The sequence below is a fragment of the Nomascus leucogenys genome, chromosome 15 (genome assembly GCF_006542625.1).
Source record: "Nomascus leucogenys isolate Asia chromosome 15, Asia_NLE_v1, whole genome shotgun sequence".
Lineage (NCBI taxonomy): Eukaryota > Metazoa > Chordata > Mammalia > Primates > Hylobatidae > Nomascus > Nomascus leucogenys.
The window spans coordinates 95,150,637-95,164,456 of NC_044395.1; the positions used below are offsets into that span (position 1 = coordinate 95,150,637).

Genomic DNA, 13,820 nt, shown 5'->3' on the forward strand with positions numbered 1-13,820 from the left:
TGTTTATTGAAACAGAGTTCTCTAGTCCTAAAGAACTGCATTTCTCCTCTCTTGCAGTTAACTCTGCTTTGTTCCTAGTACATATTTTCTCTCAATTCTAGGCCAAAATTGTATTTTGCCCTCAACATTTTTAAAACACAGAAAAGAATCATATTAAGTCATGCAACAATATTACATATCTCTCAGGAAATAAAAGAGAGTTTAAAATATACTGCCTACATAAATTTACATTTTTTTTAAACTAGATGTCACTTTCTGAAATAGAACTTTTGTAACTCGGGATCTGTGTCTTCTTCCTCTATCAACATTCCTAGAGCCTTGCCAAACAACAGCTCATCCAATCAATACTTCCTCATGAATGGATACATAATAAAAATGAAGTACCTAGAAATAATGATAAACAATTTAAATTTAAACCAACTGACATACTTTGTTTTCTTTCACATTTCTTTCACATTTCACATTCACATCTTTGTTTTCTTTCACATACCACATTTAGCAGGTGGTAACTTGTTCCCCATGTTCTTTGATTTACACTCACATGGTTTTGGCCTTCTCCCACGTTTCCCCCCACACATATACTCCGTGACGTCTGACCAGTACTGCACAGGAGTCTGGGTATTCATTCATTGCATGAGCCATTCTATCTTTGAGGTCTTTCTCCTCAGGTGTATTCTCAATAATGGGTACCACTAACATATCATCATATCTGTAAGACAAAACAAGCCATTTTTTTCCATTAAAACAAATCAAGCGTTGATATGTATACAATATGTAATTTTTTCAAGTAACCAGTTAGACACACTCTTTGTATCTGAAAAGCCACTCCAAATTATGAACAGGATGTTGCGTGTTACTCTGTGTACCTTGTATAAATAAACATCTCTATCAAAAGGTACCTTGGGAATGTGGCAGGCTTTGTCTAATCCTAAGCCTAAGTGGTAGAAATTTGTAAAATATACCAAAACCTAACAAAGAAATCATCAAGATCATACAAATGTTTCCTTGAGGCAGGGACAATCATAATATTTATACGAGGAGATGGCAAATGATACATTTCAGAATCAGAAGCACAGAAAACATTAAAAATTGAATTATATATTAAGAATTTCCCAATTAATACAAAATCACTGTATTTCATTTCTGCAGAATCCCAAAGTATCTGAGATAGGCAAATCAATAAACACAAGCATGGTTTGTGGCACTAGGACAGCAAGAACGTTCTAGAGATAACTATTAAAGGTATGACGCTTTCAGAACATTCTCAAATCTGTAGCATTAGAACTTCTTTTACTTCCACTTTCCTCTCAGGAAATACATGTGATGAAATCAGAATGTAATATTTAAACACATAATTGTCACTGGCAAAATTAAGTCTATTCTTGAAGTCATTTATAACCTATAAAACTCAGACAAGCTTTCCTTTGTACATGAATTTCTCTTGTCTTGTTAATGTAACATCTGCTTTTTCACTACTTCAGTAGTGCTAAAACTTAAAAAAAAAATTCTAGCTAAAGTATTCAGAAATTGCTACTGTAGGGCAAGCACAGACTAAGTAGTCATCATGTGACTGATAACTTGGCCAACCATTATCATTAAGAGTATAGCGTTGCCCATTACTTAAGTAAAGCAGAGGTAATTATAGAATATCCTTAACTATGGCTGGGTGCAATGGCTCATGGCTATAATCCCAGCACTTTGGGAAGCCAAGGCAGGTGGACTGCTTGAGCTCATGAATTCAAAACCAGCCTGGCCAACATGGTGAAACCCTGTCTGTACAAAAAATACAAAAATCAGCCAGGTATGGTGGTGCATGCCTGTAGTCCCAGCTACTTGGAAGACTGAGGTGAGAGAATGGCTTGAGCCTGGGAGGCGGAGGTTGCATGAGCCGAGATCGAGCCACTACACTCTAGCCTGGGCGACAGAGCCAGACTTAGTCTCAAAAAAAAAAAAAAAAAAGAAAAAAGAAAAAAAGTATCCTTAAATATTGAAGCAATGAATTGCTAGTCTCACATCTTTCCTAATATTGGCCAAGAGAACCACAAACTTATATTTTTCTCTAGCATGCACTCAATAGTCAGAAACATTTCCAGGAGCAAAATAATTTCACAGCAAAATAAGACCTGAAAATGAATTCAAGCCAATCCTCCCACTTTACAATCCTCCCACTTTACATGTATATATAGGTATACATTGTACAGATACATATGTTAACCTTCCCTGGTAAGAACTAGTACAGTTATGACAGAAACCACGTTTCTGTCAGTGTCAGACCACAGATATGATGGTGGTCCTGTAAGATTATAATGGAGCTGAAAAACTCCTTCTAACCTGCACGGACCTGGTGGACTGAATAAAGGGAGCGAACGTGGGAATAAAAGATAAAGATGAGAGAGTACGTTTGGAAGAAGGGGTCAGGGCACCTTGCCTCTAGTGGACAAGGGCCCCAAGCTGTACACAGCCCTCCGTATTTATTGGTAAAAGAGATAACGAGAAATGGGGGGGCGACGGTCGGGCAATTGTTAGTTGGCTGTTTTGGTTCACAGCAGGCTTGCGAGACTGCATCCTTTGAACAATAAGCACTAGATTTCTCAATAGATAACTTCAAGGAGCCCGGTGCCAGGGAGTGATGTCCCTCAGCAAACCTTTTGGTGGCAGGCGCAGTGTGAGTTTGCTCACATCCTGCATTCATGATAAACAGTTTGCTGTTTGATCATATAGCCTCCAGTGGAATGCTGAGTTGATCACGATCCCTTTGGCCTTTCGGCTCCCAACAACTCCTATCGCCTAATGACCGCATAGCTGTCATAAGGTCACAGCACAACATATTATGCAAATGTCTGTGGTGATGCTGGTGTAAACAAACCTACTGTGCTGCTGGCTGTATAAAAGTACAGCATACACAATTATTACAGTATGTAATACGTGATAATGATAACAAATGACTATGTTAGTAGTTTATGTATTTATTACACTATAATTTTAAAACACTATTTTAGGGTGTACTCCTTCTACTTATATGGTTTTTAAAAAGTTAAACTGTAAAGCAGCCTCAGGCAGGTCCTTCAGGAGGTATTCCGGAAGAAGGCACTGTTATCACAGGAGATGACAGCTCCATGCATGTTACTTGCCCCTGAAGACCTTCCAGTGAGACAAGGTGTGGAGGTGGAAGGCAGTGATATTGATGACCCTGACCCTGTGTACACCTAGGCTAATACATGTGTTTGTGTCTCAGATTTTAACAAAAAAAATTTTAAAAGTTAAAAAAATTAAAATAGAAAAAATCTTATAGAATAAGGATATAAAGAAAATATTTTTGTATAGCTGTACAATGTGTGTTTTAAGGTACTATTACAAGAGTCCAAAAGTTAAAAAAAAAAGTAAAAGCTTGATAAACTAAAAAAGTTACAGTAAGCTGGGGTTATTATTAAGAAATGTTTTCAATAAATTTCATGTAGCCTAAACGTACAATGCTTATAAAGTCTATAGTAGTGTAATGTCCTAGGCCTTCACATTTACTCACCACTCACTCACTGATTCACCCAGAACAACTTCCAGTTCTGCAAGCTCCGTTCATAGTCAGGGCCTTAGACAGGTGTGCCACTTTTTACCTTTTACATCATATTTTTTTTTTTACCGAACCTTTTCTATGTTTAGATACACAAACACCTACCATTGTGTTGCAATTGCCTACAGTACTTTGCTCAGTAACCTGCTATGCAGGCTTGTAGCCTAGGAGCATTAGGCTATACCACATACCCTGGGTGTGCAGTAGGCTATACCATCTACGTTTGTGTATGCACACTCTGCTGTTCACACAATGATGAAATCACCTAGTGACACATTTCGCAGAACATATCCCCATCCACAGTGACAAGTGACTGTATTTTAAAGTTATTCTTTATATAAAAGATAAACTTAAAAAAAACACAGTGGAGAATTTTAAACTCCATCCTTTCTTACCTCATCCAGCTTTCATTGCCTTTCTTTTGACTAGACTCAGGATTCTCTTCAAATTCAGATAAAATAACACTGTCTCCTGAGCTGTGATAATGACTCTATTACTCGTTTCCCAGCTAGGCTCCAACAGAATTGCAAAGGGCCACCATGCTTGGCCTCGCCACAAAATTGCAAAGACTCTCTCTTGTGCCCTGTTCCTCTATCTTACCTTTTCCCTCTTTTCAGAAAAACTGATTCTTCTGACCTACTTTTATTTCTTCACCAAAACAATAAAATTCATATGAAACTGACGGCACCCATAAGGCCTCTCCTTCAGCCCCAGATATGGAAGAGGCAATCTGGGGCTCTAGTTTCTTCAGTATGTACACTTCTCTTAATTAAAATATTTAACTTTTGTAAATAGGTGTTTCACAGTCCTGAGGAATGCTTTAAGCACACAATAAATATTAACTGAAATCAAATCAATTTCTCAGTGCACTAGTTTAAACATGTACATTCCATTACATGCAGTAAGAATATGATATTGTGGTAATAACACTTTAGTAAAACTGGCATCGTTTTCCTCTAAACAAGGCAAGGTAGAATCAAGACCTTTAGGAAATTAAGAGTGAAGGTTCAGGAATGAGAATGCTAATAAACTCAGATGAAATGCTTAGCTTGTCCCTGAACACGGAGAACATGTTTCTTCATGCCATTATATTCTAGAATTATGAAGAATTACTACACTTTTGTGGACTGATGAATTTATTTAAACTGATCTAGAATGGTAATCTATACTTACTATCCATATCACCTTCCACACTGAAAAATTCTAAAAATATAGAGATCTACTTTATTAAAAAAACTTACATAAATATGAAAATATTCCAGAAATACTAAATTAAATCATCATGAAGTATAAACTTTAGTCACTGCTCAAATTTCTGAAGACAAAGTGAAGGTGAAGATATCTTTGGCTGCCTCAATACAGGAACATAGTCTTTCCATCACGATAGAGATCTCAGTCAAGACTTTTTTCAGTTTACTTAAACATTTCATTATTCATATTGCTAATAATTTACCATGGCTGGGGTAGGGGCGGGAGAGGAGGGAAGACATCCCATTTGTGTCATGAGAATAGGTCTGGAAGTGTAATATTAAATGGAGTATTACTTAACACAGATCTCACGACATCTCATTATATGCATAAAATGATCAGTATTCTATTTATCAAAGAGAAGGAAGGATTCTTTTCAAATTATTTAAGAAAAAGGAAAAAAAAATACCTATAATACCCTCCAGAAGTACATTTCTTTATTCCTTTTATCATCTCTTGATGTGTAATTTTAAACTCCCGTCCTGGAAAGAGAAGGGTGGCCATCACAGCAGCTTTAGAGTGGGTATGAATCACTGCACCTGCTCCTGAAGGAGGAAGAAGAAAGCCGCATGCTCAATGAAGACTGAATTACAGCTTTTAAAGAAAAAAAGTCCATATAGTTATACATATATTTACATATGGTTATGGGCTTATTTTTCCTGGCATGGAATAAGTTGGTGGTAGGCAGGAGGGTAAGTGGAATAATGGACCTTCCTCATAGGTTGATGTGAGAACTGAGTAAGTTCATGCACTTAAAGTTCTTGCACATGGTGGGTATCCAAGAAATGTTAACTGAAATAATAATTACCATTATTCAGAGGAGCCTACTCTGCAAATATTCTTTATATTGAATATATTTTCTGCATACCTCTCATTGTGTAAGCATTCATGAAAAGAGGAGTACACTGGCTTTTTTTTAGCTTCTTAGATGGCGAAGGTCCACTTATGTCCTTTTCATTTATATCACACACAAACATGTCTTCAGGCTATTTATAGAGGGAAAAAAAGAAAAAAAGAAGGCTTGTAAAATATCAATTAGAAATGTTCCTTTTCTTGTGTACATATACATAAGAATACAAGAAAGTTTATAGTATACATACTTATGTATATATATAGTATACATATACATAGAGTGCTAATATATGTATATATTTAACTTACATTTTAAATATATAATTATAGTTTCTCAAAATAATTTAGCAATTTTGAGAAATAAAAAAGTGATTTCTACTAGTAAAAATATTCTCAAAAGTTTAATACAAATCCCAAAAATTAAAAAAAATTTGAAGACAAAAAATGATATGGAAAATTACTATTTATGTAATGATGTTACTGCTGTCATTTCAACAATTTAGCTTCTCAACTTTGCCCTATAATTTCACAACTGTATTTCAGAAAGCCTATATAAAGAAATCGACATTCCAAAGATGGGTGTTAAAATTTTTTTCCCCACATTTTGTAAGATAAAAGCAAAATTTTGTGTAAAATTTTCTAACCCTTGAGAAATTTAGCTGGTACTCAGAACGGTTAATCTCAATAAGGTATATTCTTCTCAAAGCTTAAGAAATTAAGTAGATCTACAGGTTTTTCTTTTAACTTTTATTTTAGGTCCAGGGGTACATGTGGAGGTTTGTTACATAGGTAAATTGCATGTTACAAGAGTCTGGTGTACAGATTATTTTGTCACACATGTAATAAGCATAGTAACTGACAGCAGTTTTTCCATCCTCACCTTCCTCCCACCCTCCACCCTCAAGTAGGTCCCAGTGTGTATTGCTCCCTTCTTTGTGACTGTATGTACTCAATGTTTAGCTCCCACTGTAAGTGAGAACATGCGGTATTTGATTTTTCTGTCCTGCATTAATTCACTTAGGATAATGGTTTCCAGCTCCACTCATGTTGCTGCAAAGGATGTGATCTTGTTCTTTATTATGGCTGCATACTAATCCATGGTATATATGTACCACATTTTCTTTAGCCAGTCTACTGTTGATAGGTATCTGATCCACATACAGTAATGCATGCATATTTCTGATCTGCAGCTTTTATCTGCCAAGATTTATTTAAAAACTACAATATACATGTTTTATTAATAAAGCAGCTTTTCTTTTTTCTTGTATTAGAAGTTAAATAATTATGTGTTTGCTTTAACTAGATTTGGGGTATTGTTCCGGCATTAACACAGAATAAGACTTCTCAAAATTTGAAACAAAGTTTCATAACTTGAAATCTTGAAATTAGAATAACTTTGCTATTAGGAAATATGAATTAATTTGGTTCATCTGAGACCATCAATCTGATTATTCCACCCGCCTGATAAAGATCATAGTGTTATAAAGCTGCAAAGTTATAATTGCTCTTTACTGTGATTTAAGATTGCACTATTCACTTTTGCCCCCTATAGGTTGAATGAGATTTCAAAACATACACTGGTTGTATGGAAGATATCTACCACCTTAAAAAACATTTAATAATTACTCAATAAATGTTTGCTGATTAGTTATTCAAATTGTTGTGATAAAATGAACGTTTTCTCTTAAAATTAATTCCATTTCATAAAACAGTAATTAAGAAGAAAAGACACTGAGGTTAAAGAATCCCATTACCGTACCTGAATTCGTTCCTTTTGCACTCCTGAAGGAGCAATGTAGATTTCATCGCTGGCAACACAAAACATACAAATTGGTATTTATTTATTTCCTGCTTTTGCACAAAGAAAAGTTTGCAGTCCAGTCATGCATGTTCTTTATAAATCAAGCAATACAGCCAGTTGCTTGATTTAATTATGGATTTTGGCTGCATAGAAAGAAAGCCAAACTACATCAATGCCTTTGTAGTGCTGGTGGCATAGTAGAATATTAGTTGTTGCTTTTGTCTTCTACGTTTCATATATATTTATTCTTTTTATAGTGCAAAGTTGGTGGTAACCAGGCTTTCATCCAGTAGGGGAATAAAAATCTGAAAACATAAGTCTTCAGCATCTTTAAACATGAATAAGCAGAGTTTAACCTATGTGAAATACAGTTATTCTAAAATCCAATCTGGAAAATATGCTCAATAGAAGTATATTTCTGTCATGCAAAGAATCAGGTTTGATTTATTGTTTGAAATGCTCTTATTAAACTATGAAGTTCAGAGACCTCTGCTGGACAGTTTCTTAAATTACTGTATTAACGCTGGACTACTTTTTGGATAGAATCACATGCTTGCCATTTGAAAAGCATACATATCTTGGAAAAAAATTTAGTAATAAAGCTAAAACAACTACAAAGAGTTCAAAATATCAGAATGGCTACATGTGAAGATCGCTTTGTTACAGGATGTTGGACTAAGGGAAATGCTATAGCCTACCATTTACCACAAGGTGCTTTCAAATTTGATTTGGAAATTAATTTCAAATCTTCTCTGAATTCCCTCCACCCTCAACAACAACTAAACAAATGTCCCTCGGCTCATGTATCAGGTTTTTTCTCTTCTCGTTGGATATCTTTGATAACTTACCAGTTTCAGTTGCTGCCACAGAGTATTAATGAGCCACCGCATATATGCAAACCAAGAAAATGCCAGTACCTGCATGCTCTAGTTTCTGCTAGTAAGGCACAGACATAGGGATATTGAACAAATATCAAACATTTCATAGTGTAAATGAGGATGATGGCCTATATATCAAGCTTCTGAAGTTCAGGTTACTAATAAACCTGTAGGCTTGGAACCGATAAAAATGTAAGGTGAAATCAAAGTTTCTTTAAGGTTCCATTGATAAAGTCTAGAAAACAAATGTCTGATAATGTGAGTGGAAATCCAATGCACTGTAAGCTGCATGCAAGCATTCGCTTTCATGAAGTGGCTATTGTTTCCAAGTTCTGTGACACAAGGATAACATAAAGGGACATTCCTCTGCAACCAGTGAGAATGGGTTGGGATCATACTATTAACAAGGGCTCTTTGTGAATACCAGTGATCCAAATCTTGTGTCCTTGTGTAACATGGAAGAAGCTCTAGGATGGTACATGGTCCCCTCGCCTCCACAGATAAGTGGACTTGTGGGTCTTCTTATGTGGGGAGAAATTTATGCAGTCCTGGAAATAGACTCAATTAAAGTACAAAATGCTCTACTGGTAAGTAAAACCCATCCATAAAGTAGGAAAACAAAGGGTACTCTGTTTATTCAAGTGACTTGGTATGTTCTAAATTTCTTTGTAAAATGGAAATTAATTTAGACTTTGATGAACTTTGGGTAATTAAAAGATTAGCCAAATGTTTTAGAAAAATATATTTACACCTACAAAGAAAGAGATATCTGGATAAAAATATAAAAATGACAGAGCTTTTTAGAATAGAAACATGCCAAATATTAAAGTGAAATATCTACTTGGTACTTTAAGCCACAAACAGAAAACATTTTGAATTTCAAGTTACTAAATTTTGGAATATACTTCTCCGTACTCCTGCATTTTCACTGTGGTAAGCAACGGCCAAACCCCAAGAGGTCAAAATACATCTATGTTCAGTTACTTCTATTTTTATTTGCTTTCTGGTCAGTTAAAAAATAATTTAAATCTTATAGTGCCTCAATTATTTTGTCTACAATATGACTTCATTAATTGTAGTGCTAATCACATGCAACAGGATCAGTCTCTGTGACACCTGTCAATCTTACTCTGTAAAAATAGGAAATTATAAATTTGAATGATAGGGACACAACCTAAATACAGTAGCTATTGAGTATCCTGGAATTGCCTTGATTACTATTATTTTCTTGGTCATTTATTTCCTTCTTCTGACTTAATTTTTGGTACCACACACTTGTAGCATAAGCTGGAATGGTCCAGTCAAACCTTGGAATCAGTAAATCATTTTATGTTCCCAAAGAGCTTATTGTCTGTATTATTCTGGAAACATAATTTATTGGGTTTGCACTTTATTCCAAATTTATTTGCCCTAAGCATCAAAGAGCCAAACTTTCACTAACAACATGAGAACAGTATTGCTGATAACGCTAGTGACTTATTAAGTCATTTAAATATTAGGGAAAAAACCCAACATTTTACTACAAAATATTCATTTTACTATGTAAAGCATAAATTTAATAAGATTCCAAATACAGTGCCATGTGACTGTGGCTCTTTCCTTCCATGACCTCCACACCCATTAAGAACTGAGGATAAAGCATTTCACATATATGATGAAAATTTCCTATGAGCTGATTGTAGTGCTATAAAAGCCCATTTAATTTTAAAAGATGCACCAATGAGTGGTTTATAGTGGTCACATAAAATGGTAGTGCATGGGTTAGTAAAATTCTACTAGAAAGAACATGGTCCTTTATGTCTTTTTGATCAAAAAAATTTCATCTTGAATCCTGCATTCACCTATTTTTAACTTTGCTAGTTTTTTTAAAGAGCCAGTTGGAAATGGTTATTTTAGCTCATTTGGTGGAAAGCTTTATTTTATACATACACAAACTATTTCTGAACATGCAAATAAAAAGCAGTTAACTAAAGATAGCATTTAGAATATGATTTATCATAAATAATACAGTTGGGAAACTGTATTACTGGGACTCAATTTCTAAATGGATACATGAAACAAGAATAAATGTTGTTATCATAGGATTTGCTGTGAATAGGCCATCTTGAAAGTTTTGGCAAAATGTGAAAGCTTGAGCAATGCTGTATTTACACATTAGCAACTAGGCTGATGGTAAGAGAGGAGGCACAGATGGATTTATTGATCTGCCATGTGGAACATAATATTACTAGACTGAGAGCAAACTTTTATCCCTAACTGTGCCAGTTGTTAACGGAGGAACCTCTTGTCATTTCCCAATGTTCAATGAAAATTTCATGAGTTAACTCAGTAATTTAAAGCAGATAAAATTATAATGGCATCATCTTGTGGTATACCATAGAATCCCTTTTGTTCCAAATGTTCTGATTATATTTTACATTCAATTCCTTAATATGCAATGCAGCCTCCTTGGGGGCATGACTATATGTATTTAACAGCACATAAACACTTTAATAATCCAATTTTGTTAAAGAAAGGGAATTAGAATGAAGTAATAAATCAACATCACTCAATTTAACACACAGCTTCCAGACAATAATATTCCTAACACATTTCAGGAGGAAACAAAGATTAATCCTGTATTGGAAATCCTTGAATGAGATTCTATAATCTTAATTTCATTGATAGCAAGTTACTTCTTACTAACAGTTACTAATACTTACTTTATTTCTTCATCTTCTTGAATAAATTACACTAAATAAATACAATGAGCAATTGAATACTATTTATCCTTTCTGCTTCAATTTAAGTCCAGTACATCTTGTTTTGTCCTCTGAGGAATACAGATTAGCAGGCGCTATATTCATTAATGATACAGGTACTTAGAAAGCATACTGCCTTTCTTTTGATTCAATAAAAAATAATTATTAGGATTTTTAATGATTAGTCAGCTGATTTAAGTGACTTTGAAATATGTATCTGGGAGGCCAAGGCAGGTGGGTTGCTTGAGCCTAGGAGTTCAAGACCAGCCCATGCAACTTAGTGAGACACAGTCTCTATCAAAAAAAAAAAAAAAAAAAAAAGCAGAAAACATTAGCCAGGTGTGGTGGCACATGCCTGTAGTCCCAGCTACCCAGGAGGATGAGGTAGGAGGATTGTTTAAGCCTGGGAAGTCAAGGCTGCAGTGAGCCATGATTGCCCCACTGCACTCCAGCCTGGGTGACAGAGCAAGACTCTGTTTCAAAAACCAAAGTGCCTGAACCTTTGAAACAAATCCTATCTACCTAGAGAGGATCCTCTAGAATGTCGGGTATATGAACATACTTGGTAGCATGTTATTTAACTCTGGTACTCAAAAACTGAGGACTAAGTTATTGTGATTTGAAATTGTGGTTCTTCAGTCTTTAGGTATTTGACATATCTGCAGCTTTTGTTCATTGCTTCCATTCAGTTACACAAATGTCCACTTGTCCATTTGGAAACTAAAGACCTTCAGTATCACATAAAACTGATCATCAGTCGTTCTTTGGATATAACACATTAGACTTGCTGTGGTCTACCCAAATGGAGAGTTCCCAGTAATAAAGGCTGCCAGAAACTTACCCATGCTTCAAGCTAATTCCTCCTCCAGTCCCAGTGACCCAGCCCAAATGGTAAAACTGTTTGCAAAGTTCTGGAATCAGGTATCTTGGATGCTCCTTGTCCTTAAAAAGAAGGTAATGATTTTTAAAACAGACATCATTTTATCAAGTAACTATTCCAGCTGGTGTTTCTAATAAGAAGCCAATTTAAGAAAGTTTAAGAAAACATACTATAGAAAGAGTACAGTGAGGGAAAAAACTATTACAGACATACTTTGTTTTTAATGTTTGGAAAGTGGATCTACTACATTATTTGGCAACCTGGGATTATTCAGTATAGGGCCATATAGTCCAACACTAAGGAACAGGCTGCAAAAACAAGGTATATAATGCCTAGTATACATTACAAAGCATCAACTGAAATGGCTGAAAGGAAACAGAATCTCATGCTGAAGGAACAGTCTGTCCAGAAGATTTATTTACACAAAACACCTTATTTAACTAGGCTTGATGATATATACATGAGATATTATGATAGTTACATGTTCAACACACACTCTGTGTGTTGGTTCAACTGTATTTTTATTCCAAAAAAGTCCTTTTTCCCATAATGATTTTAGTTTCTCTTATTGAAAAAGCAATATATACTCATTATAGAAAACAAAGTGAAGCAAACTACAAAAAACACTAAGAAACAATCTCGATTAATACTTGCTTAACCCATTTTATGAAGATACGTGTTTATGAGTGTATGTGTGTGTATACAGACAGATAGATAAATATCAAGCCTTATTTTTATAAGTCCAATGATTACTTCTTTAGAAAAAAAAGTCCACACCATTTTCTCCTGCTTTTTTGTGGTTTAAATTAATGAAAACAAAAAAATAAACAAAGAAGAAATACAATGAATTCCATTTTGGGCAGTATAATATACAATCCTTATCTTAAAAATAAGTACAAATGCTGAATAAATTATTTTTAAAACTATTTCAAAATAAGTTGTTGAGCTGGCAAGAAAGTGAAGTTTCACAGGGGCCATAAAAAATGAGAATGAGACTCTCACACCAGTTAGAATGGCGATCATTAAAAAGTCAGGAAACAGATGCTGGAGAGGATGTGGAGAAACAGGAATGCTTTTACACTGTTGGTGGGAGTGTAAATTAGTTCAACCATTGTGGAAGACAGTGTGGCAATTCCTCAAGGATCTAGAACGAGAAATACCATTTGACCTAGCAATCCCATTACTGGGATTCTACTATAAAGACACATACGTATGTTTACTGCAGCACTATTCACAATAGCAAAGACTTGGAACCAACACAAATACCCATCAATGATAGACTGGACAAAGAAAATGTGACACATATACACAATGGAATACTATGCAGCCATAAAAAAGGATGAGTTCACGTCCTTTGCAGGGACATGGATGAAGCTGGAAACCATCATTCTCAGCAAACTAACACAGGAACAGAAAACCAAACACTGCATGTTCTCACTCAGAAATGGGAGTTGAACAATGAGAATACATGGACACAAGGAAGGGAACATCACACACCAGGGCCTGTCATCAGATGGGGGGCTAGAGAAGGGATAGCATTAGGAGAAATACCTAACATAGACGATGAGTTGAGGGGTGCAGCAAACCACCATGGCATGTGTATACCTACGTAACAAACCTGCACGTTCTGCAGATGTATCCCAGAACTTAAAAGTATAATAAAGCAACAACAACAACAACAAATAATGAGAATGAGACTACCTGGGAGAGAAGTGAGCTCCAAAGCCAGAATGTTCCTGAAGATACTGCAAAACTCTGGTGACCTTGAGCTTCAATTTTGATAGCCATGTAAGCCACTAGAAGCATGAGATAAAACCCAGGGCCTGATCAATTCCAGGGAACCTAATGAAAA

At 35.2% G+C, this 13,820-nt stretch overlaps 1 protein-coding gene across 2 annotated transcripts in view; it reads right to left on the reverse strand.

The window, feature by feature from the left end:
- The window catches only part of APIP (APAF1 interacting protein), a 60,921-nt gene that overhangs the window by 27,576 nt on the left and 19,525 nt on the right, over window positions 1–13,820 (reverse strand). Inside the window, exons 2-6 of one of the 2 annotated variants that reach the window (XM_003254409.3) lie at window positions 11,930–12,030; window positions 7,428–7,476; window positions 5,685–5,802; window positions 5,226–5,361; window positions 542–709 (exon numbers count right to left, since the gene is read on the reverse strand). In XM_003254409.3, the coding sequence (XP_003254457.1) occupies window positions 542–709; window positions 5,226–5,361; window positions 5,685–5,802; window positions 7,428–7,476; window positions 11,930–12,030 (572 nt within the window). Of the gene's footprint in view, window positions 1–541; window positions 710–5,225; window positions 5,362–5,684; window positions 5,803–7,427; window positions 7,666–11,929; window positions 12,031–13,820 lie in introns of those variants that run through there. The other variant, XR_001115348.2, reaches the window with a different exon arrangement.